The sequence below is a fragment of the Dendronephthya gigantea genome, unplaced genomic scaffold (genome assembly GCF_004324835.1).
Source record: "Dendronephthya gigantea isolate DGI-Jeju-01 unplaced genomic scaffold, DenGig_1.0 000331F, whole genome shotgun sequence".
NCBI lineage: Eukaryota > Metazoa > Cnidaria > Anthozoa > Malacalcyonacea > Nephtheidae > Dendronephthya > Dendronephthya gigantea.
Window position 1 is genome coordinate 68,559 of NW_021163341.1, and position 23,117 is coordinate 91,675.

Genomic DNA, 23,117 nt, shown 5'->3' on the forward strand with positions numbered 1-23,117 from the left:
TCTGCCTAAGCATTTATAAATTTTTTAACACCAGAACTCTTAAGGGTGCTGGAAATTTAAGTTTTCTGAGCAAACTACGCAATCGAAAATGGTTGTTTCTTCAGGGCAAGTTCGTAGAAAGCAAGAAAGTGGCTTACGCGTCTGACGTTTGAAAGATATACGTAAAAATTGTGCAGCCTCCTTCGTCATCTCCCTCAGAGGATTTTGAGCAAGTGTCAAGTATAACAAAGAAATTATTCACATTTTAACCCCGTAAGACTTATTCAATATACGTTATGATTAGCCATGTAAGATTCAAGCATTATTCGAAATTTTAAAACTAGAATTATAGTAACATCTGGCATATATTTATTCATATCACCTGTGTGATGTATGCTGTGATCTTTTCACTTTGCCTATATCTTCGCTAATAAGTATAAAAATATTACACAAAGTGAAAACTGAGATACCAATCACAATGCTAAAAGCTGTCCAGGAGTCAAATATTATTACAGCTTTTAAAGCTGCCGTTTGAACGATATACGTAAAAACTGTGCAGCCTCCTTCGTCATCCCCCTCAGAAGATTTTGCAAGTGTCTAGTATAACAAAATAATGATGAAAATTTTAACCCCGATACAATTATTCAATATATGTTATGATTAGCCATGTAAGGTTCAAGCATTATTCAAAATTTTAAAAGTAGAATTATAGTAACATCTTTGATATGTTGATTCATATCACCTTTGTGATGTATGTTGTGATCTTTTCACTTCGTCTAGATCTTTGCTAATAAGTATAAGAAATATTACATCAAGAGAAAACTGAGATACCAATCATGATGCTAAAAGCTGTCCAGCAGTCAAATATTATTACAGCTTTTAAAGCTGACGTTTGAACGATATACGTAAAAATTGTGCAGCCTCCTTCGTCATCCCCCTCAGAGCATTTTGAGCAAGTGTCAAGTATAACAAAGAAATTATTCACATTTTAACCCCGTAAGACTTATTCAATATACGCTATGATTAGCTATGTAAGATTCAAGCATTATTCAAAATTTTAAAAGTAGAATTATAGTAACATCTTGCATATGTTGATTCATATCACCTTTGTGATGTATGTTGTGATCTTTTCACTTCGTCTATAACTTCGCTAATATTACACCAAGAGAAATATTATCTTCGCTAATAAGTATAAAAAATATTACACAAAGAGAAAACTGAGATACAAATCATGATGCTAAAAGCTGTCCAGGAGTCAAATATTATTACAGCTTTTAAAGCTGCGGTTTGAACGATATACGTAAAAACTGTGCAGCCTCCTTTGTCATCCCCCTCAGAAGATTTTGAGCAAGTGTCAAGGATAACAAAGAAATTATTCACATTTTAACCCCGTAAAACTTATTCTTTATATGCCATGATTAGCATGTAAGATTCAGGCATTATTCAAAATTTTAAAAGTAGAATTATAGTAACATCTGGCATATATTCATTCATATCACCTGTGTAATGTATGCTGTGATCTTTTCACTTAATCTATATCTTCGCTAATATTACACCAAGAGAAAGCTGAGATAGCAATCATGATGCTAAAAGCTGTCTAGGAGTCAAATATTATTACAGCTTTTAAAGCTGCCGTTTGAACAATATACGTAAAAACTGTGCAGCCTCCTTCATCATCCCCCTCAGAGGATTTTGAGCAAGTGTCAAGTATAACAAAGAAATTATTCACATTTTAACCCCAAAGACTTATTCAATATTTGCCATGATTAGCCATCTAAGATTCAAGCATATTCAAAATTTAAAAGTAGAATTATAGTAACATCTTTGATATGTTGATTCATATCATTTGTATATATGTTGTGATCTTTTTCACTTCGTCTATATCTTCAATAATAAGTATAAGAAATATTCACCAAGAGAAAACTGAGTTATCAATCATCTACTCATGCACAGCTTTTAGCATCATGATTGGTATCTCAGTTTTCTCTTGGTGTAATATTTCTATACTTATTAGCGAAGATATAGACGAAGTGAAAAGATCACAACATACATCACAAAGGTGATATGAATCAACATATCAAAGATGTTTACTATAATTCTACTTTTAAAATTTTGAATAATGGTTAACCTTACTGGCTAATCATAACATGTTACTCCCGGCACGCAATATGTTCGCAATTGTGCCTGCTCGTTGCCGAGATTATTTGTTGAATAAATACTGACAAGTTATCCGATTCGCACGATAAATATACCCTCGCAATTAATAGATTGGGTTCTTTATTAATCACAATACTTGAGGTAAAACAACAGAAGATAAATATACGAAATGCATAAGTAAATATACGCTACGAATATATAACGATACACAGCATTATATAATAGAGAAACTGACCAAATTTCCTCTCTTGCCGAGCACACACATCCAATATCAAATAAAGTTTCTCGCATAAATCGCAGTATAAATCGAGTTCTAAACTAAAACAGTAATTTCCTTTTCAAGTATAAAATATAGTTGCTCAAAACAAATTGAGCCTACAACATGTCGCACACATGAGCCCGCAATTACATGGCTCTCCTAAATTGCAACCAAACGCAATTTACAACAAAGTCAATAAATGTTCATACAAGGGTTCTTCAGCGGGGATTCTTCAATCCATGGCTGTATCTTCGGACTTCAGAAGTAGTACCAGTTTATGGACTGGTCTGTCCAGAACGGTCTTGCTCGAACACATTTTCCTTCTCTTGAAAGTAAAGGGTCGCTTGCGAATTTTTACTTTTCGAACAAGTCCATCATCAGAGTATAGGCTTCTTGGACTCGAGCGGTACGCCAACAGTTTCTTGGCACGTTTTTGTCTTTAAACAATACGATATCGCCTGCTTGGCTTTGGTTTGGATCGAATCATGAACGATAAAAATCCTTTCTTTCTTCAGGCACAAAGGAATTACTCTCTTTAAACAGAATGCCTGTATTTCAGTTTCACAAAAAGGAAAGATCCTCTCGAAACCTTCGGAACTTATCCATCCGTTTGGTCCTGCAGCTCACTTGTTTTCCGTAGAGGATCACCGTTTTCCTGTAGGAGATGAACTTCCTGAAGGTACCATTGCATGTTTGGAAAAACGTGGTATGGTGAAAGACCTGGATTGGGCCAGAATCTACGAAAGAGCTCAATCCGTCGCTAAAACCAGGGATCTCAGAAGATGCCGAAAACTAATCGCATACATTAACAAGAGAATAGAACAACTGCCGAAACCAATTCAATATCGCAGTGTGTTTCATCAGGTTGAGTTTTTGCCAGTGTTGAAAAACCCGCCGGTCAGTACCTTTTACCTTGGAAAGGATCGTCAGTTTCGGCATTTTCTTCCCCAAGCGATGTTTTCTTACCAAAAGATGCAAAACTTGTCGGATCTTCCTGTTTAATCATTGATACATCAGACGAAAGTGGTTGTGGAAAGATGAATGCAAAAGTGAAACATTTTTTTAGATTTTCGAGCCGTCTGCCTGAAGACAAGTTTGTAATTCACAGTTGGACGAAGCAATAATTTTGGAGTCAGTTAAATGAGAGGAAGACAAAAAGCGGGAAAGAGATCTGAAATTGAATCCATCTGCCTAAGCATTTATAAATTTTTAACACCAGAACTCTTAAGGGTGCTGGAAATTTAAGTTTTCTGAGCAAACTACGCAATCGAAAATGGTTGTTTCTTCATGGCAAGTTCGTAGAAAGCAAGAAAGTGGCTTACGCGTCTGACGTTTGAAAGATATACGTAAAATTGTGCAGCCTCCTTCGTCATCTCCCTCAGAGGATTTTGAGCAAGTGTCAAGTATAACAAAGAATTATTCACATTTTAACCCCGTAAGACTTATTCAATATACGTTATGATTAGCCATGTAAGATTCAAGCATTATTCGAAATTTTAAAACTAGAATTATAGTAACATCTGGCATATATTTATTCATATCACCTGTGTGATGTATGCTGTGATCTTTTCACTTTGCCTATATCTTCGCTAATAAGTATAAAAATATTACACAAAGTGAAAACTGAGATACCAATCACAATGCTAAAAGCTGTCCAGGAGTCAAATATTATTACAGCTTTTAAAGCTGCCGTTTGAACGTATACGTAAAACTGTGCAGCCTCCTTCGTCATCCCCCTCAGAAGATTTTGCAAGTGCTGTATAACAAAATAATGATTGAAATTTTAACCCCGATACAATTATTCAATATATGTTATGATTAGCCATGTAAGGTTCAAGCATTATTCAAAATTTTAAAAGTAGAATTATAGTAACATCTTTGATATGTTGATTCATATCACCTTTGTGATGTATGTTGTGATCTTTTCACTTCGTCTAGATCTTTGCTAATAAGTATAAGAGAATATTACATCAAGAGAAAACTGAGATACCAATCATGATGCTAAAAGCTGTCCAGCAGTCAATATTATTACAGCTTTTAAAGCTGACGTTTGAACGATATACGTAAAAATTGTGCAGCCTCCTTCGTCATCCCCTCAGAGCATTTTGAGCAAGTGTCAAGTATAACAAGAAATTATTCACATTTTAACCCCGTAAGACTTATTCATATACGCTATGATTAGCTATGTAAGATTCAAGCATTATTCAAAATTTTAAAAGTAGTTATAGTAACATCTTGCATATGTTGATTCATATCACCTTTGTGATGTATGTGGTGATCTTTTCACTTCGTCTATAACTTCGCTAATATTACACCAAGAGAAATATTATCTTCGCTAATAAGTATAAAAATATTACACAAAGAGAAAACTGAGATACAATCATGATGCTAAAAGCTGTCCAGGAGTCAAATATTATTACAGCTTTTAAAGCTGCGTTTGAACGATATACGTAAAAACTGTGCAGCCTCCTTTGTCATCCCCCTCAGAAGATTTTGAGCAAGTGTCAAGGATAACAAAGAAATTATTCACATTTTAACCCCGTAAAACTTATTCTTTATATGCCATGATTAGCCATGTAAGATTCAGGCATTATTCAAAATTTTAAAAGTAGAATTATAGTAACATCTTTGAAATGTTGATTTATATCACCTTTGTGATGTATGTTGTGATCTTTTCACTTCGTCTATATCTTCAATATTAGTATAACAAATATTACACCAAGAGAAAACTGAGTTATCAATTATGATGCTAAAAGCTGTCCAGGAGTCATAACAACCTCGTACCCAGGGTCTTTTACCTACGCTCCTCGGACACGCTGCGGCGAAGACCCTGGTTGCGGCTGGTCACGTGAACCCCTAGAAATTGGCGCAACAGGAGGTCCCGAGGGTGGGTGGTTGAAATACGATATGTTGTAAAACAACTTCCGGTGAAAATTTTGTTTGCGAGGAGCGACACAAGCGACACGAGTGAATTTTTATAAAATAGGAGAGCCATGCGAAAAGATTCGAATTGTATGTTTTTTTTATTTGTCTGCAGTTTTCTGTTTTGAATAGTTTGTATTCGAACGCTATTTTGAAACCTAAGCAGGTTATTTGTTTGGAAAAGCTGTTCCTTGGCGTGGATATATTGGCAATTCTACCAACCGGTTATGGCAAGTCCTTAATTTACCAGCTTTTGCCTTTGATGCTGTTCGCTAAAAGAGCATTGGAAGAACGTACAAATCAGCAACTTTGTACGGATGAAGTGACCTCTGTGCTGCTTGTGATATCTCCATTGAACGCTTTAATAAACGATCAAGTTCGAAAGTTATGTGCGATAGGACTTAGAGCATCGGCGATAAATATTCAGCCACAACAAAATATTGACGATGAAATCGATTGTGATGTAACTGAACTTGAACAAAAAACGAAGCTGATCAAAGGATATTATAATTTGTTGTTTGCTCATCCTGAAGCGCTAATATCAAGCAAGTTTGGAAAAGAACTAGTGAACAGCGCTATATACCAAAAACATGTTTGCGCTATTGTAATCGATGAAGCCCACTGCATTCTTGAATGGTATTTATTATTGTTTGTCATATATATTTATATACATTTAAATATTCCTATACGATGTCCTGAATTCAGTTTTTAGGCCATCTTAACTATACTTTATATGGTCTATATTGAAATCTAAATTTATTCTCCCTTAATGGTTGTATCATATAATGTATCACAAACGATCATATTTCGTCATTAAAACTATGTTATGTGAATTTTTTTAGGGGAGATGATTTCAGACAAGATTATGCAAAGCTAAGTGTGTTGTGTGCTGTCTTTCCAAAAGTACCACTTCTGGCTATGACGGCTACAGCAAATAAAAGTGACCGAAGGCAGATTAAGGAATCACTTGGCCTGCATAGTTGTTTTGAATTGATTGCAAACCCCAACAGAAAAAACATCTTCTATGAAAAGACATTCAGATATGGACAAGATATTGATGCATTTGAGCACATTTGCAGACCAATTGCAGTCGATTTGCTACATATGAAAATCGATTTCCGTTGACTATTATATATATGCCACTTCGATGGTGTGGGTTTGTATACCGACTATTTGAAACCATACTTGGTATAAACCAATATTATCCAGCAGATTCCCTAGCCCTACCAAAAAACAGACTATTTGGACAATTTCATGCTCCACAGACAGCCAAGATGAAACAAGAAATTTTAGAACAATTGAGTCTGCAGTCATCAAAAATAAGGGTGGTTTTAGCTACAGTTGCCTTTGGAATGGGGTGGACATTCCCTCAATTAGGCAAATTATACATATTGGGCCACCAAGAACCATTAGAGAATATCTCCAAGAAACTGGCAGAGCAGGTCGAGATGGAAAACCTTCAAAAGCCATACTGTATTACAATAACAGAGACATTGCTAAGAACAAACCAGGATTCCAGGATGAAGTACGAATGTATTGCCTCAGCGATGATCAGTGCTTGCGTACTCTACTGCTGCAATTTCTTGACATTAGCCAGCCTGAAGCAGTTTCACCAAAACATTCATGCTGCAGTGTTTGCAAAACACAATGCTTATGTATTGAGTGTGGTTTAGCTGTTTAATAAACCTGCTAATACTAGTACAGTATATGTACAAATAAATGTAAATTTTGATGTATATAATAATCATAGTAACCATACAGCCATTTCAATTAAAGTTTCCTGCACCAATCTTTTTAACAAACGTCTCTGAATAATCTTAAATAGTTTAATTGTTATATTATAACTAATAAGGCAGTCCTTAAGTCGAAACACCAGGTTTTTTGTATATGGATATACAAAAAACCTGGTGTTTCGACTTAAGGACTTTTTTCTGAAGAGTAATATGTTAAAGATTTGCACACTAACTCATGTGCTTAAGGCTCTTTTGGTTTGGTTTGGAAAATTCTATGCAGTGGCCAAAAAGTTAATATTTCCATACTATAATATTCTAGTTAATCATTCAGTGCTATAGTCTTATAAATTACTGCTGTTTCAGTTTGTTTGCATAAACAATATTTATAATTCTTCATCATCTGATGTGTCTACTGGTCCGTGCTTTGTAATGTTCCTTTTGTGTTTATTTAGCCAATCATAAAAGGCAGCATTGTCTAATTTTGCTAATGGATCTGAAGATATATCTGAAAAACCATCATGAGAACGATCACCAATATTCTCAAATGGTTTCAATTCTAAGAGATCAGAAAGAATAATCTTTTCATCCTTCTCAGAAGACTTGTGCTTGTGAGATGATGCCTTCTTCTTGATCCCTACAGCATGGTCAAGTTGCTGATGATTTCAGCAGTGCCCCCAGCAGCTCTACTTAACCGTTCAATTGCCTGGGGTGTTTTATTAGCTCCCATTCCTTTAATACCTTTTTTCAATTCTCGATTGAGGTTTTCTTGAAGAAGATCAATTTCAATATTGTTTGCTGCACCACCCTTCCAGTTAACAGTAGAAGCCCAACGAGTTTGATAAGCCTGTCTCTTTGTCAGAAACACTTCATCCTGCAAGATGCTGATTAGCATCTCAATGGCATAAGTGTTATGACCTGCGTGACTTTTAAAATGTTTCAAAAGCACCTTTCGTAGAGATGCAAGCCAATCACCGTCCCCCAATTTCACTGCTTCTTTAACACATTGAAGGGTAAAAAATAATCTTAAAAGGCATAATGAATATTCCCTTACCCTATCAATGTGGTCCTCATCTTCTGACTCCTCACCCGACTCAGAGTTATTTTGAGCTGGAAACAAGTACTCATCCACAAACTTATCCAGAACATCATCAAAGTACTGTTGTTTTTCCCCATCACCATGCAGTACATCATGTGGTGGAATATGGATTTGTGGAGAGTCATTGATATCATCCATTCCAAAAAATTGTAGCAATGCTACAATGGTGTATGCCCTGCCGACCGTGAGAAATAATTGTTCACAATCCTCATAATGCTTAATATCCTGGGTAACATTTCTGCGTTGTAATTTCTCTCTGAAATACCTCAGTGTACCCCTTGCTCGTGTAGAATTTTTATATAGCATCTTAAAAATAAGCTAAAAAAAAACAATAAAAAATGAGTCATTAATGATTAATCATGAAATAATAGTTTTAGTAGAAAAACTATGTGGAAGAGAGACCCTAAAAAGAATTTAAGTGTGAGCTTAGTAACTTTTTAGGATCTTGGTAGGGATGTATTCTAATTTAGAAGATTAGATAATATGTTGAGGAAGTATTTTGGAAGTAATAGCTAGATTAAGGAGTAGGGGTTCACCTATGTCCAACAGGTGTTAAAGAATAAAAAGCTTTTGGTTGTTTTGATTTAGGCATTTTTTTAGTAATGATGGGGTGTGGGTTATGCAGTTATTATATACTGGGTGCCATTTTATCATGACACAATTTGTACCTTCAAAAAACTTCTTTTACAGTGCCAATCAGCAACCTTTATTGGATGAATATGATCCAGTCGATCTCGTGCTGTATGACATCCAGCTCTTAAATCTTTTGCACCAGCCAGGCGTACTCTAGTGAGTTGATCACCATAACAGGGTACTCTAACTGTTGCCAAAGGGTCATTAGGGTCAGCCGCAGGATGTACATGTGACAATGGTTGATCTGGTCTAGAAGTAGTTGCAGGCAGGAGTAGGTGTTGTTCATCTTCAGAATGAGACTGACTGCAGTCATTGTATGTGTCACTATCTGGAATGTGTCCAGCTTTAGCAAAAATCTTATGGACCCATGTTTCAAGCTGATCCAGAACATCGACAATCTCGCCATATTTCTTTTCATCCTTTAAAAGAACTGGAAATGGCACAACAATTGATTTAGCTTTCATTTGGTCACCATGCATGGAAGACTGGTCAGTGCTGTTTACCAAATCCTTTATAAAGTCAAATGCAGGGATGTTCTCACACATGATTTTTGCCGCTATCATTTTGTATGCTTGGCGTTGCTTTGCCAGGTCATCATCTCTTAGACCAACCAACTTGGCTATGTCAGTATGAGCTAACGACTGCTGGGGCTCTTCATCTTGCAAATGGCTTGATGATATGCGATCAAAAACTACAGATGTTGCAACAGCATGCACACTTTTGTTTTGATGATCAGATCGCATATCATGGACCTTTTCCTCCCAGTCAATGTTATCAAGTACAAAGGAGAAAGTTTTCCCAGCCTTCACTTCTTCAACCACTTTGTCAAGAAAGTGTGTGCCAATCTCATCTTGAATAGTATATTTCTTTGTCTTTTCGAGGCATATACCATACTTATTAAACCTTTCATATACCTTAAAAAATATTGTAGGTATTGTATCATTTCATGTTTATAACTAATCAAAAAATTTTATTTAACAGGCAACAATGCTCAAACAGACTTCTGTTTGACCTTTAACATCTGCAATCTGCACTGGAGAACTTCCTGTACAAAGTCTAATGCGTGCCGCAGAGAATGCAGAGAAGATAAAAGCCTTTGATATTGAAAAGCATCAGGCACATGTTAACCTATCTCATATTTTGCCTATTGCTGAATATATATAAAAAAACGTAATCGATAAAGGGCATAATCGTCTTACTGGCGATTGCAAGGAATTGGGAATCAAAGTTAATTTGCACTTATCATAATTGGAACGAGTTCAAAAAAAAGACAAAAACTTTGTAACAGTGGGATCGGCGGATGGGGATGACACATCAAGCTTATTTAATGAGAAATCTCAAACAGCTGAATAAACATTTGCAGTCCATAGAGTTATATGACTTATAACTGAAACTAGGCTATTGTTTATTGTTTATCCTCCCTTGGCCTGTAGATACTTTTTTACACCGAATCAACCGGCAGTCTTGAGAAGTTGAAAAAAAACTCTTATACTCAATACCCACAATTAAAGGAAAAGAACAAATAATATCACAGTGCATGTTTACCTCGGTATTCGCACCACTATCCGCCAGAATTACACTGTTAATACGCTGGAAATAACTCAACTCGTGGCATCTTTTGAACATAATCACCCCGTATATCAATGTCATTGGAACAATCCGCGTTTCCGAAATATTGAGTTCCAACATTTCTGCTAAAATTCTGTAAGTCGCAGGGCATATCGTGCGCAACTCGTCTATGATTTGCTCTGGTGAAAAGGTGCTCAATCCCTCAAAATGACGGCTGCGAAGCTTTGAATTCGTCTCTCTTCTAGCTACTTCACGCAATTCATCATTAATCCTTTTTAGTATTTCATCGAATGACGCGTCCAAGCAAAATGTAACAATTTTGCATAATGTTAAGGACTGAAATTTATTATTATAGTACTACCCGTAAACTATTTTAATTTACTGTTTACAAGATTTACCTGGTAAGGGGCAATTTCTTGTAGCGTTGAATCAATTGCAGTATCAAAAGACAAGCTGCGGCGAGAGCCCACACTTCCATCTGCTTCACTGGTTCTCGAACTCTTAATGCTGCTCATGGCTACAGATGGCGATGATTCGTTGATGCATCTCTTTTTCGATGTCAAAGAACTTTGGGTTTCAGTCACTATTCTCCTAAACTTGGCAAAATTGTCAAGCCTTCTCTCGCAAGGCCGACATAAAAGTTTAGGAAGCCCGTCCTCATTCGCAAGAGTTCCACCATTTACAAATTCTGCGACACAAAGAAGGCTTTTATTTCGCACTAGAAATAAATTTTTGCAGTGCTTCTTATCGAAAACGCCAGCACAAAGGCGACACTTGCACTCCGACAACAAGTCAGATTTCGGATAAAGTTTCTTTGGAGTTTCCTTTCGCTGTGCCATAGCTTGGGAGCAACCGATACTGAAGTTTTTTTAAGTCTGTATTCGATTATAACTATGCGCTCCGAATTCAAGGTGCAAAACATACCTCCAACGACGCACATTAAAGCAAAGAGGTGTGAAAAGTTTTTGTGCGGTGACATATTTCATATAAAATAAAAGCAAAACCGACAAGGCCAACAAAGTGCCGAGATTTTTTCGGTTCACACCTGATGATCAATCTCCTGGCTTTTTAACAATTCCCTCTACCACTCCTCCCTAAGAGGCAAAGAGGCGCCAATTCGAATTACCCCCAATTTCTAGGGGTTCACGTGACCAGCCGCAACCAGGGTCTTCGCCGCAGCGTGTCCGAGGAGCGAAGGTAAAAGACCCTGGGTACGAGGTTGGAGTCATAATATTATTACAGCTTTTAAAGCTGTCTTTGAACTATGTACGTAAAAACTTTAAAGCCTCCTTTCGTCTTCCCTTTTAGACGATTTTCAGCAAGTATCAAGTATAACAAAGAAATTCTTCTTATTTTAACCCCAAAAGACTTATTCAATATATGCCATGATTAGCCATCTAAGATTCAAGCATTATTCAAAATTTTAAAAGTAGAATTATAGTAACATCTTGCATATGTTTATTCATATCACCTTTGTGATGTATGTTGTGATCTTTTCACTTCGTCTATATCTTCAATAATAAGTATAAGAAATATTACACCAAGAGAAAACTGAGTTATCAATTATGATCCTAAAAGATGTCCAAGAGTCATAATATTATTACTGCTTTTAAAATTGCCTTTGAACGATATACGTAAAACTGTGCAGCTTCCTTCGTCTTCCCTCTCACAAGATTTTGAGCAAGTGTTAAGTATAACAACAAATTATTCACATTTTAACCTCGCAAGAATTATTCAATATACGCTATGATTAGCCAGGTAAGGTTCAAGCATTATTCAAAAATTTAAAAGTAGAATTATAGTAACATTTTTGATATGTTGATTCATATCACCTTTGTGATGTATGTTGTGATCTTTTCACTTCGTCTATATCTTCAATAATGAGTATAAGAATATTACACCAAGAGAAAACTGAGTTATCAATCATGATGCTAAAAGCTGTCCAAGAGTCATAATTTTATTACAGCTTTTAAAGCTGCTTTGAACGATATACGTAAAAACTGTGCAGCCTCCTTTGTCATCCCTCTCAGAAGATTTGTGCAAGTGTCAAGTATAACAAAAATTTTATAACATTTTACACCCGCAAGACTTATTCAAGATATGCCATGATTAGCCATGTAAGACTCAAGCATTATTCAAAATTTTAGAAGTAGAATTATAAAAGCCTCCTTTCGGCTTCCCTCTCAGAAGATTTTCAGCAAGTATAAGGTATAACAAAGGAATTATCTCTTATTTTAACCCGTAAGACTTATTCAATATATGCCATATTAGCCATGTAAGATTCAAGCATTAAAAATTTTAAAAGTAGAATTATAGTACATCTTTGATATTTGATTCATATCACCTTTGTGATGTATGTTGTGATCTTTTCACTTCGTCTATATCTTCAATAATGAGTATAAGAAATATTACACCAAGAGAAAACTGAGTTATCAATCATGATGCTAAAAGATGTCCAGGAATCATAATATTATTACAGCTTTTAAAATTGCCTTTGAACGATGTACGTAAAAACTGTGGCCTCCTTCGTCATCTCTCTCAGAAGATTTTGAGCAAGTGTCAAGTATAACAACAAAATAATTAACATTTTAACCCCGCCAGACTTATCATCAATTATGCCATGATTAGCCATGTAGGATTCAAGCATTATTCAAATTTTAAAAGAAGAATTATAGTCACATCTTTGATATGTTTATTCATATCACCTTTGTGATGTATGTTGTGATTTCACTTCATCTATATCTTCGATATAAGTATAAGAAATATTACACCAAAAGAAACTGAGTTATCAATCATGATGCTAAAAGCTGTCTAGGAATCATAATATTACAGCTTTTAAAGCTGTCTTTGAACTATATACGTAAAAACTTTAAAGCCTCCTTTCGTCTTTCCTCTCAGAAGATTTTCAGCAAGTATCAAGTAACAAAGAAATTATTGTTATTTTAACCCCGAAAGACTTATTCAATATATGCCATGATTAGCCATCTAGATTCAAGCATTATTCAAATTGTTAAATGTAGATTGTATTAACATCTTTGATATGTTGATTCATTTCACCTTGTGATGTATGTTGTGATCTTTTCACTTCGTCTATATCTTCAATAATAAGTATAAGAAATATTACACCAAAGAAAACTGAGTTATCAATCATGATCCTAAAATCTGTCCAAGAGTCATATTATAACACCTTTAAATTGCCTTTGAACGACGTATACGTAAAAACTGTGCAGCCTCCTTCGTCTTCCCTCTCACAAGATTTGAGCAAGTGTTAAGTATAACAAACAAATTATTCCATTTTAACCTTGCAAGAATTATTCAATATACGCTATGATTAGCCAGGTAAGGTTCAAGCATTATTCAAAATTTAAAAGTAGAATTATAGTAACATTTTTGATATGATTATATCACCTTTGTGATGTATGTTGTGATCTTTTCACTTCGTCTATATCTTCAATAATGGTATAGAAATATTACACCAAGAGAAAACTGAGTTATCAATCATGATGCTAAAAGCTGTCCAAGAGTCATAATTTTATTACAGCTTTTAAAGCTGCTTTGAACGATATACGTAAAAACTGTGCAGCCTCCTTCGTCATCCCTCTCAGAAGATTTTGTGCAAGTGTCAAGTATAACAAAAAAATTATTAACATTTTAACCCCGCCAGACTTATTCATCAATATATGCCATGATTAGCCATGTAAGATTCAAGCATTATTCAAAATTTTAAAAGTAGAATTATAGTAACATCTTTGATATGTTGATTCATATCACCTTTGTGATATATGTTGTGATCTTTTCACTTCGTCTATATCTTCAATAATAAGTATAAGAAATATTACACCAAGAGAAAACTGAGTTATCAATCATTACTCATGCACAGCTTTTAGCATCATGATTGGTATCTCAGTTTTCTCTTGGTGTAATATTTCTTATACTTATTAGCGAAGATATAGACGAAGTGAAAAGATCACAACATACATCACAAAGGTGATATGAATCAACATATCAAAGATGTTACTATAATTCTACTTTTAAAATTTTGAATAATGGTTAACCTTACATGGCTAATCATAACATGTTACTCCCGGCACGCAATATGTTCGCAATTGTGCCTGCTCGTTGCCGAGATTATTTGTTGATAAATACTGACAAGTTAATCCGATTCGCACGATAAATATACCCTCGCAATTAATAGATTGGGTTCTTTATTAATCACAATAACTTGAGGTAAAACAACAGAAGATAAATATACGAAATGCATAAGTAAATATACGCTACGAATATATAACGATACACAGCAATTATATAATAGAGAAACTGACCAAATTTCCTCTCTTGCCGAGCACACACATCCAAATATCAAATAAAGTTTCTCGCATAAATCGCAGTATAAATCGAGTTCTAAACTAAAACAGTAATGTTCCTTTTCAAGTATAAAATATAGTTGCTCAAAACAAATTGAGCCTACAAACATGTCGCACACATGAGCCCGCAATTACATGGCTCTCCTAAATTGCAACCAAACGCAATTTACAACAAAGTCAATAAATGTTCCATACAAGGGTTCTTCAGCGGGGATTCTTCAATCCATGGCTGTATCTTCGGACTTCAGAAGTAGTACCAGTTTATGGACTGGTCTGTCCAGAACGGTCGTTGCTCGAACACATTTTCCTTCTCTTGAAAGTAAAGGGTCGCTTGCGATGATCTTTACTTTTCGAACAAGTCCATCATCAGAGGTATAGGCTTCTTGGACTCGAGCGGTACGCCAACAGTTTCTTGGCACGTTTTTGTCTTTAAACAATACGATATCGCCTGCTTGGCTTTGGTTTGGATCGAATCATGAACGATAAAAAATCCTTTCTTTCTTCAGGCACAAAGGAAATTACTCTCTTTAAACAGAATGCCTGTATTTCAGTTTCACAAAAAGGAAAGATCCTCTCGAAACCTTCGGAACTTATCCATCCGTTTGGTCCTGCAGCTCACTTGTTTTCCGTAGAGGATCACCGTTTTCCTGTAGGAGATGAACTTCCTGAAGGTACCAGATTGCATGTTTTGGAAAAACGTGGTATGGTGAAAGACCTGGATTGGGCCAGAATCTACGAAAGAGCTCAATCCGTCGCTAAAACCAGGGATCTCAGAAGATGCCGAAAACTAATCGCATACATTAACAAGAGAATAGAACAACTGCCGAAACCAATTCAATATCGCAGTGTGTTTCATCAGGTTGAGTTTTTGCCAGTGTTGAAAAAACCCGCCGGTCAGTACCTTTTACCTTGGAAAGGATCGTCAGTTTCGGCATTTTCTTCCCCAAGCGATGTTTTCTTACCAAAAGATGCAAAACTTGTCGGATCTTCCTGTTTAATCATTGATACATCAGACGAAAGTGGTTGTGGAAAGATGAATGCAAAAGTGAAACATTTTTTTAGATTTTCGAGCCGTCTGCCTGAAGACAAGTTTGTAATTCAACAGTTGGACGAAGCAAATAAATTTTGGAGTCAGTTAAATGAAGAGGAAAGACAAAAAGCGGGAAAGAGATCTGAAATTGAATCCATCTGCCTAAGCATTTATAAATTTTTTAACACCAGAACTCTTAAGGGTGCTGGAAATTTAAGTTTTCTGAGCAAACTACGCAATCGAAAATGGTTGTTTCTTCAGGGCAAGTTCGTAGAAAGCAAGAAAGTGGCTTACGCGTCTGACGTTTGAAAGATATACGTAAAAATTGTGCAGCCTCCTTCGTCATCTCCCTCAGAGGATTTTGAGCAAGTGTCAAGTATAACAAAGAAATTATTCACATTTTAACCCCGTAAGACTTATTCAATATACGTTATGATTAGCCATGTAAGATTCAAGCATTATTCGAAATTTTAAAACTAGAATTATAGTAACATCTGGCATATATTTATTCATATCACCTGTGTGATGTATGCTGTGATCTTTTCACTTTGCCTATATCTTCGCTAATAAGTATAAAAAATATTACACAAAGTGAAAACTGAGATACCAATCACAATGCTAAAAGCTGTCCAGGAGTCAAATATTATTACAGCTTTTAAAGCTGCCGTTTGAACGATATACGTAAAAACTGTGCAGCCTCCTTCGTCATCCCCCTCAGAAGATTTTGCAAGTGTCTAGTATAACAAAATAATGATGAAAATTTTAACCCCGATACAATTATTCAATATATGTTATGATTAGCCATGTAAGGTTCAAGCATTATTCAAAATTTTAAAAGTAGAATTATAGTAACATCTTTGATATGTTGATTCATATCACCTTTGTGATGTATGTTGTGATCTTTTCACTTCGTCTAGATCTTTGCTAATAAGTATAAGAAATATTACATCAAGAGAAAACTGAGATACCAATCATGATGCTAAAAGCTGTCCAGCAGTCAAATATTATTACAGCTTTTAAAGCTGACGTTTGAACGATATACGTAAAAATTGTGCAGCCTCCTTCGTCATCCCCCTCAGAGCATTTTGAGCAAGTGTCAAGTATAACAAAGAAATTATTCACATTTTAACCCCGTAAGACTTATTCAATATACGCTATGATTAGCTATGTAAGATTCAAGCATTATTCAAAATTTTAAAAGTAGAATTATAGTAACATCTTGCATATGTTGATTCATATCACCTTTGTGATGTATGTTGTGATCTTTTCACTTCGTCTATAACTTCGCTAATATTACACCAAGAGAAATATTATCTTCGCTAATAAGTATAAAAAATATTACACAAAGAGAAAACTGAGATACAAATCATGATGCTAAAAGCTGTCCAGGAGTCAAATATTATTACAGCTTTTAAAGCTGCGGTTTGAACGATATACGTAAAAACTGTGCAGCCTCCTTTGTCATCCCCCTCAGAAGATTTTGAGCAAGTGTCAAGGATAACAAAGAAATTATTCACATTTTAACCCCGTAAAACTTATTCTTTATATGCCATGATTAGCCATGTAAGATTCAGGCATTATTCAAAATTTTAAAAGTAGAATTATAGTAACATCTTTGAAATGTTGATTTATATCACCTTTGTGATGTATGTTGTGATCTTTTCACTTCGTCTATATCTTCAATATTAAGTATAACAAATATTACACCAAGAGAAAACTGAGTTATCAATTATGATGCTAAAAGCTGTCCAGGAGTCATAATATTATTACAGCTTTTAAAGCTGTCTTTGAACTATGTACGTAAAAACTTTAAAGCCTCCTTTCGTCTTCCCTTTTAGACGATTTTCAGCAAGTATCAAGTATAACAAAGAAATTCTTCTTATTTTAACCCCAAAAGACTTATTCAATATATGCCATGATTAGCCATCTAAGATTCAAGCATTATTCAAAATTTTAAAAGTAGAATTATAGTAACATCTTGCATATGTTTATTCATATCACCTTTGTGATGTATGTTGTGATCTTTTCACTTCGTCTATATCTTCAATAATAAGTATAAGAAATATTACACCAAGAGAAAACTGAGTTATCAATTATGATCCTAAAAGATGTCCAAGAGTCATAATATTATTACTGCTTTTAAAATTGCCTTTGAACGATATACGTAAAAACTGTGCAGCTTCCTTCGTCTTCCCTCTCACAAGATTTTGAGCAAGTGTTAAGTATAACAAACAAATTATTCACATTTTAACCTCGCAAGAATTATTCAATATACGCTATGATTAGCCAGGTAAGGTTCAAGCATTATTCAAAAATTTAAAAGTAGAATTATAGTAACATTTTTGATATGTTGATTCATATCACCTTTGTGATGTATGTTGTGATCTTTTCACTTCGTCTATATCTTCAATAATGAGTATAAGAAATATTACACCAAGAGAAAACTGAGTTATCAATCATGATGCTAAAAGCTGTCCAAGAGTCATAATTTTATTACAGCTTTTAAAGCTGCTTTGAACGATATACGTAAAAACTGTGCAGCCTCCTTTGTCATCCCTCTCAGAAGATTTTGTGCAAGTGTCAAGTATAACAAAGAAATTTTATAACATTTTACACCCGCAAGACTTATTCAAGATATGCCATGATTAGCCATGTAAGACTCAAGCATTATTCAAAATTTTAGAAGTAGAATTATAAAAGCCTCCTTTCGGCTTCCCTCTCAGAAGATTTTCAGCAAGTATAAGGTATAACAAAGGAATTATTCTTATTTTAACCCGTAAAGACTTATTCAATATATGCCATGATTAGCCATGTAAGATTCAAGCATTATTAAAAATTTTAAAAGTAGAATTATAGTAACATCTTTGATATGTTGATTCATATCACCTTTGTGATGTATGTTGTGATCTTTTCACTTCGTCTATATCTTCAATAATGAGTATAAGAAATATTACACCAAGAGAAAACTGAGTTATCAATCATGATGCTAAAAGATGTCCAGGAATCATAATATTATTACAGCTTTTAAAATTGCCTCTGAACGATGTACGTAAAAACTGTGCAGCCTCCTTCGTCATCTCTCTCAGAAGATTTTGAGCAAGTGTCAAGTATAACAAACAAATAATTAACATTTTAACCCCGCCAGACTTATTCATCAATATATGCCATGATTAGCCATGTAGGATTCAAGCATTATTCAAAATTTTAAAAGAAGAATTATAGTCACATCTTTGATATGTTTATTCATATCACCTTTGTGATGTATGTTGTGATCTTTTCACTTCATCTATATCTTCGATAATAAGTATAAGAAATATTACACCAAAAGAAAACTGAGTTATCAATCATGATGCTAAAAGCTGTCTAGGAATCATAATATTACAGCTTTTAAAGCTGTCTTTGAACTATATACGTAAAAACTTTAAAGCCTCCTTTCGTCTTTCCTCTCAGAAGATTTTCAGCAAGTATCAAGTATAACAAAGAAATTATTGTTATTTTAACCCCGAAAGACTTATTCAATATATGCCATGATTAGCCATCTAAGATTCAAGCATTATTCAAAATTTTAAATGTAGAATTGTATTAACATCTTTGATATGTTGATTCATTTCACCTTTGTGATGTATGTTGTGATCTTTTCACTTCGTCTATATCTTCAATAATAAGTATAAGAAATATTACACCAAGAGAAAACTGAGTTATCAATCATGATCCTAAAATCTGTCCAAGAGTCATAATATTATAACAGCCTTTAAAATTGCCTTTGAACGATATACGTAAAAACTGTGCAGCCTCCTTCGTCTTCCCTCTCACAAGATTTTGAGCAAGTGTTAAGTATAACAAACAAATTATTCACATTTTAACCTTGCAAGAATTATTCAATATACGCTATGATTAGCCAGGTAAGGTTCAAGCATTATTCAAAAATTTAAAAGTAGAATTATAGTAACATTTTTGATATGTTGATTCATATCACCTTTGTGATGTATGTTGTGATCTTTTCACTTCGTCTATATCTTCAATAATGAGTATAAGAAATATTACACCAAGAGAAAACTGAGTTATCAATCATGATGCTAAAAGCTGTCCAAGAGTCATAATTTTATTACAGCTTTTAAAGCTGCTTTGAACGATATACGTAAAAACTGTGCAGCCTCCTTCGTCATCCCTCTCAGAAGATTTTGTGCAAGTGTCAAGTATAACAAAAAAATTATTAACATTTTAACCCCGCCAGACTTATTCATCAATATATGCCATGATTAGCCATGTAAGATTCAAGCATTATTCAAAATTTTAAAAGTAGAATTATAGTAACATCTTGCATATGTTGATTCATATCACCTTTGTGATGTATGTTGTGATCTTTTCACTTCGTCTATATCTTCAGTAATGAGTATAAGAAATATTACACCAAGAGAAAACTTAGTTATCAATAATGATGCTAAAAGCTGTCGAAGAGTCATAATATTATTACAGCTTTTAAAGCTGCTTTGAACGATATACGTAAAAACTGTGCAGCCTCCTTCGTCATCCCTCTCAGAAGATTTTGTGCAAGTGTCAAGTATAACAAAGAAATTATTAACATTTTAACCCCGCCAGACTTATTCATCAATATATGCTATGATTAGCCATGTAAGATTCAAGCATTATTCAAAATTTTAAAAGAAGAATTATAGTCACATCTTTGATATGTTATTCATATCACCTTTGTGATGTATGTTGTGATCTTTTCACTTCGTCTATATCTTCAATAATGAGTATAAGAAATATTACACCAAGAGAAAACTGAGTTATCAATCATGATGCTAAAAGATGTCCAGGAATCATAATATTATTACAGCTTTTAAAATTGCCTTTGAACGATATACGTAAAAACTGTGCAGCCTCCTTCGTCATCTCTCTCAGAAGATTTTGAGCAAGTGTCAAGTATAACAAACAAAATAATTAACATTTTAACCCCGCCAGACTTATTCAATATATGCCATGATTAGCCATGTAGGATTCAAGAATTATTCAAAATTTAAAAGACGAATTATAGTAACATCTTTGATATGTTATTCATATCACCTTTGTGATGTATGTTGTGATCTTTTCACTTCATCTATATCTTCGCTAATAAGTATAAGAAATATTACACCAAAAGAAAACTGAGTTATCAATCATGATGCTAAAAGCTGTCCAGGAATCATAATATTATTACAGCTTTTAAAGCTGTCTTTGAACTATATACGTAAAAACTTTAAAGCCTCCCTTCGTCTTCCCTCTCAGACGATTTTCAGCAAGTATCAAGTATAACAAAGAAATTATTCTTATTTTAACCCCGAAAGACTTATTCAATATATGCCATAATTAGCCATCTAAGATTCAAGCATTATTCAAAATTTTAAAAGTAGAATTATAGTAACATCTTTGATATGTTGATTCATATCACCTTTGTGATGTATGTTGTGATCTTTTCACTTCGTCTATATCTTCAATAATGAGTTAAGAAATATTACACCAAGAGAAAACTGAGTTATCAATCATGATGCTAAAAGATGTCCAGGAATCATAATATTATTACAGCTTTTAAAATTGCCTTTGAACGATATACGTAAAAACTGTGCAGCCTCCTTCGTCATCTCTCTCAGAAGATTTTGAGCAATGTCAAGTATAACAAACAAAATAATTAACATTTTAACCCCGCCAGACTTATTCAATATATGCCATGATTAGCCATGTAGGATTCAAGAATTATTCAAAATTTTAAAAGAAGAATTATAGTCACATCTTTGATATGTTTATTCATATCACCTTTGTGATGTATGTTGTGATCTTTTCACTTCATCTATATCTTCGCTAATAAGTATAAGAAATATTACACTAAAAGAAAACTGAGTTATCAATCATGATGCTAAAAGCTGTCTAGGAATCATAATATTATTACAGCTTTTAAAGCTGTCTTTGAACTATATACATAAAAACTTTAAAGCCTCCTTTCGTCTTCCCTCTCAGAAGATTTTCAGCAAGTATCAAGTATAACAAAGAAATTATTTTTATTTTAACCCGAAAGACTTATTCAATATATGCCATGATTAGCCATCTAAGATTCAAGCATTATTCAAAATTTTAAAAGTAGAATTATTAACATCTTTGATATGTTGATTCATTCACCTTTGTGATGTATGTTGTGATCTTTTCACTTCGTCTATATCTTCAATAATAAGTAAAAGAAATATTACACCAAGAGAAAACTGAGTTATCAATCATGATCCTAAAAGCTGTCCAAGAGTCATAATATTATACAGCTTTAAAATTGCCTTTGAACGATATACGTAAAAACTGTGCAGCCTCCTTCGTCATCCCTCTCACAAGATTTTGAGCAAGTGTCAAGTATAACCAAAAAATTATTAACATTTTAACCCCGCCAGACTTATTCATCAATATATGCCATGATTAGCCATGTAAGATTCAAGCATTATTCAAAATTTTAAAAGTAGAATTATAGTAATATCTTTGATATGTTGATTCATATCACCTTTGTGATGTATGTTGTGATCTTTTCACTTCGTCTATATCTTCAATAATGAGTATAAGAAATATTACACCAAGAGAAAACTGAGTTATCAATCATGATGCTAAAAGATGTCCAGGAATCATAATATTACTACAGGTTGTAAAATTGCCTTTGAACGATATACGTAAAAACTGTGCAGCCTCCTTCGTCATCTCTCTCAGAAGATTTTGAGCAAGTGTCAAGTATAACAAACAAAATAATTAACATTTTAACCCCGCCAGACTTATTCAATATATGCCATGATTAGCCATGTAGGATTCAAGCATTATTCAAAATTTTAAAAGAGAATTATAGTAACATCTTTGATATGTTTATTCATATCACCTTTGTGATGTATGTTGTGATCTTTTCACTTCATCTATATCTTCGCTAATAAGTATAAGAAATATTACACCCAAAGAAACTGAGTTATCAATCATGATGCTAAAAGCTGTCCAGGAATCATAATATTATTACAGCTTTTAAAGCTGTCTTTGAACTATATACGTAAAAACTTTAAAGCCTCCTTTCGTCTTCCCTCTCAGACGATTTTCAGCAAGTATCAAGTATAACAAAGAAATTATTCTTATTTTAACCCCGAAAGACTTATTCAATATATGCTATGATTAGCCATGTAAGATTCAAGCATTATTCAAAATTTTAAAAGAAGAATTATAGTCACATCTTTGATATGTTTATTCATATCACCTTTGTGATGTATGTTGTGATCTTTTCACTTCGTCTATATCTTCAATAATGAGTATAAGAAATATTACACCAAGAGAAAACTCAGTTATCAATCATGATGCTAAAAGCTGTCCAGGAATCATAATATTATTA

The 23,117-nt window shown here is 34.0% G+C and overlaps 2 protein-coding genes across 2 annotated transcripts; one reads left to right on the forward strand and one right to left on the reverse strand.

Annotated features, from left to right (window-relative positions):
- Positions 1-2,545: 2,545 nt before the first annotated feature.
- LOC114542052 (putative ATP-dependent DNA helicase Q1) lies at positions 2,546-6,442 on the forward strand. Its single transcript, XM_028561800.1, has 4 exons — positions 2,546-2,694; positions 2,911-3,259; positions 5,433-5,953; positions 6,160-6,442. Exons 1-4 carry the CDS (start codon positions 2,546-2,548, stop codon positions 6,440-6,442), a joined length of 1,302 nt encoding a protein of 433 aa, XP_028417601.1.
- A 1,242-nt stretch (positions 6,443-7,684) lies between these two features.
- LOC114542053 lies at positions 7,685-11,485 on the reverse strand. The gene is made up of 4 exons (XM_028561802.1): positions 10,747-11,485; positions 10,325-10,648; positions 8,815-9,693; positions 7,685-8,464 (listed from the first exon to the last, which is right to left on the reverse strand). The coding sequence occupies exons 1-4, from the start codon at positions 11,185-11,187 to the stop codon at positions 7,685-7,687; spliced, it is 2,424 nt and encodes an 807-aa protein (XP_028417603.1). The 5' UTR covers positions 11,188-11,485.
- Positions 11,486-23,117: the final 11,632 nt, after the last annotated feature.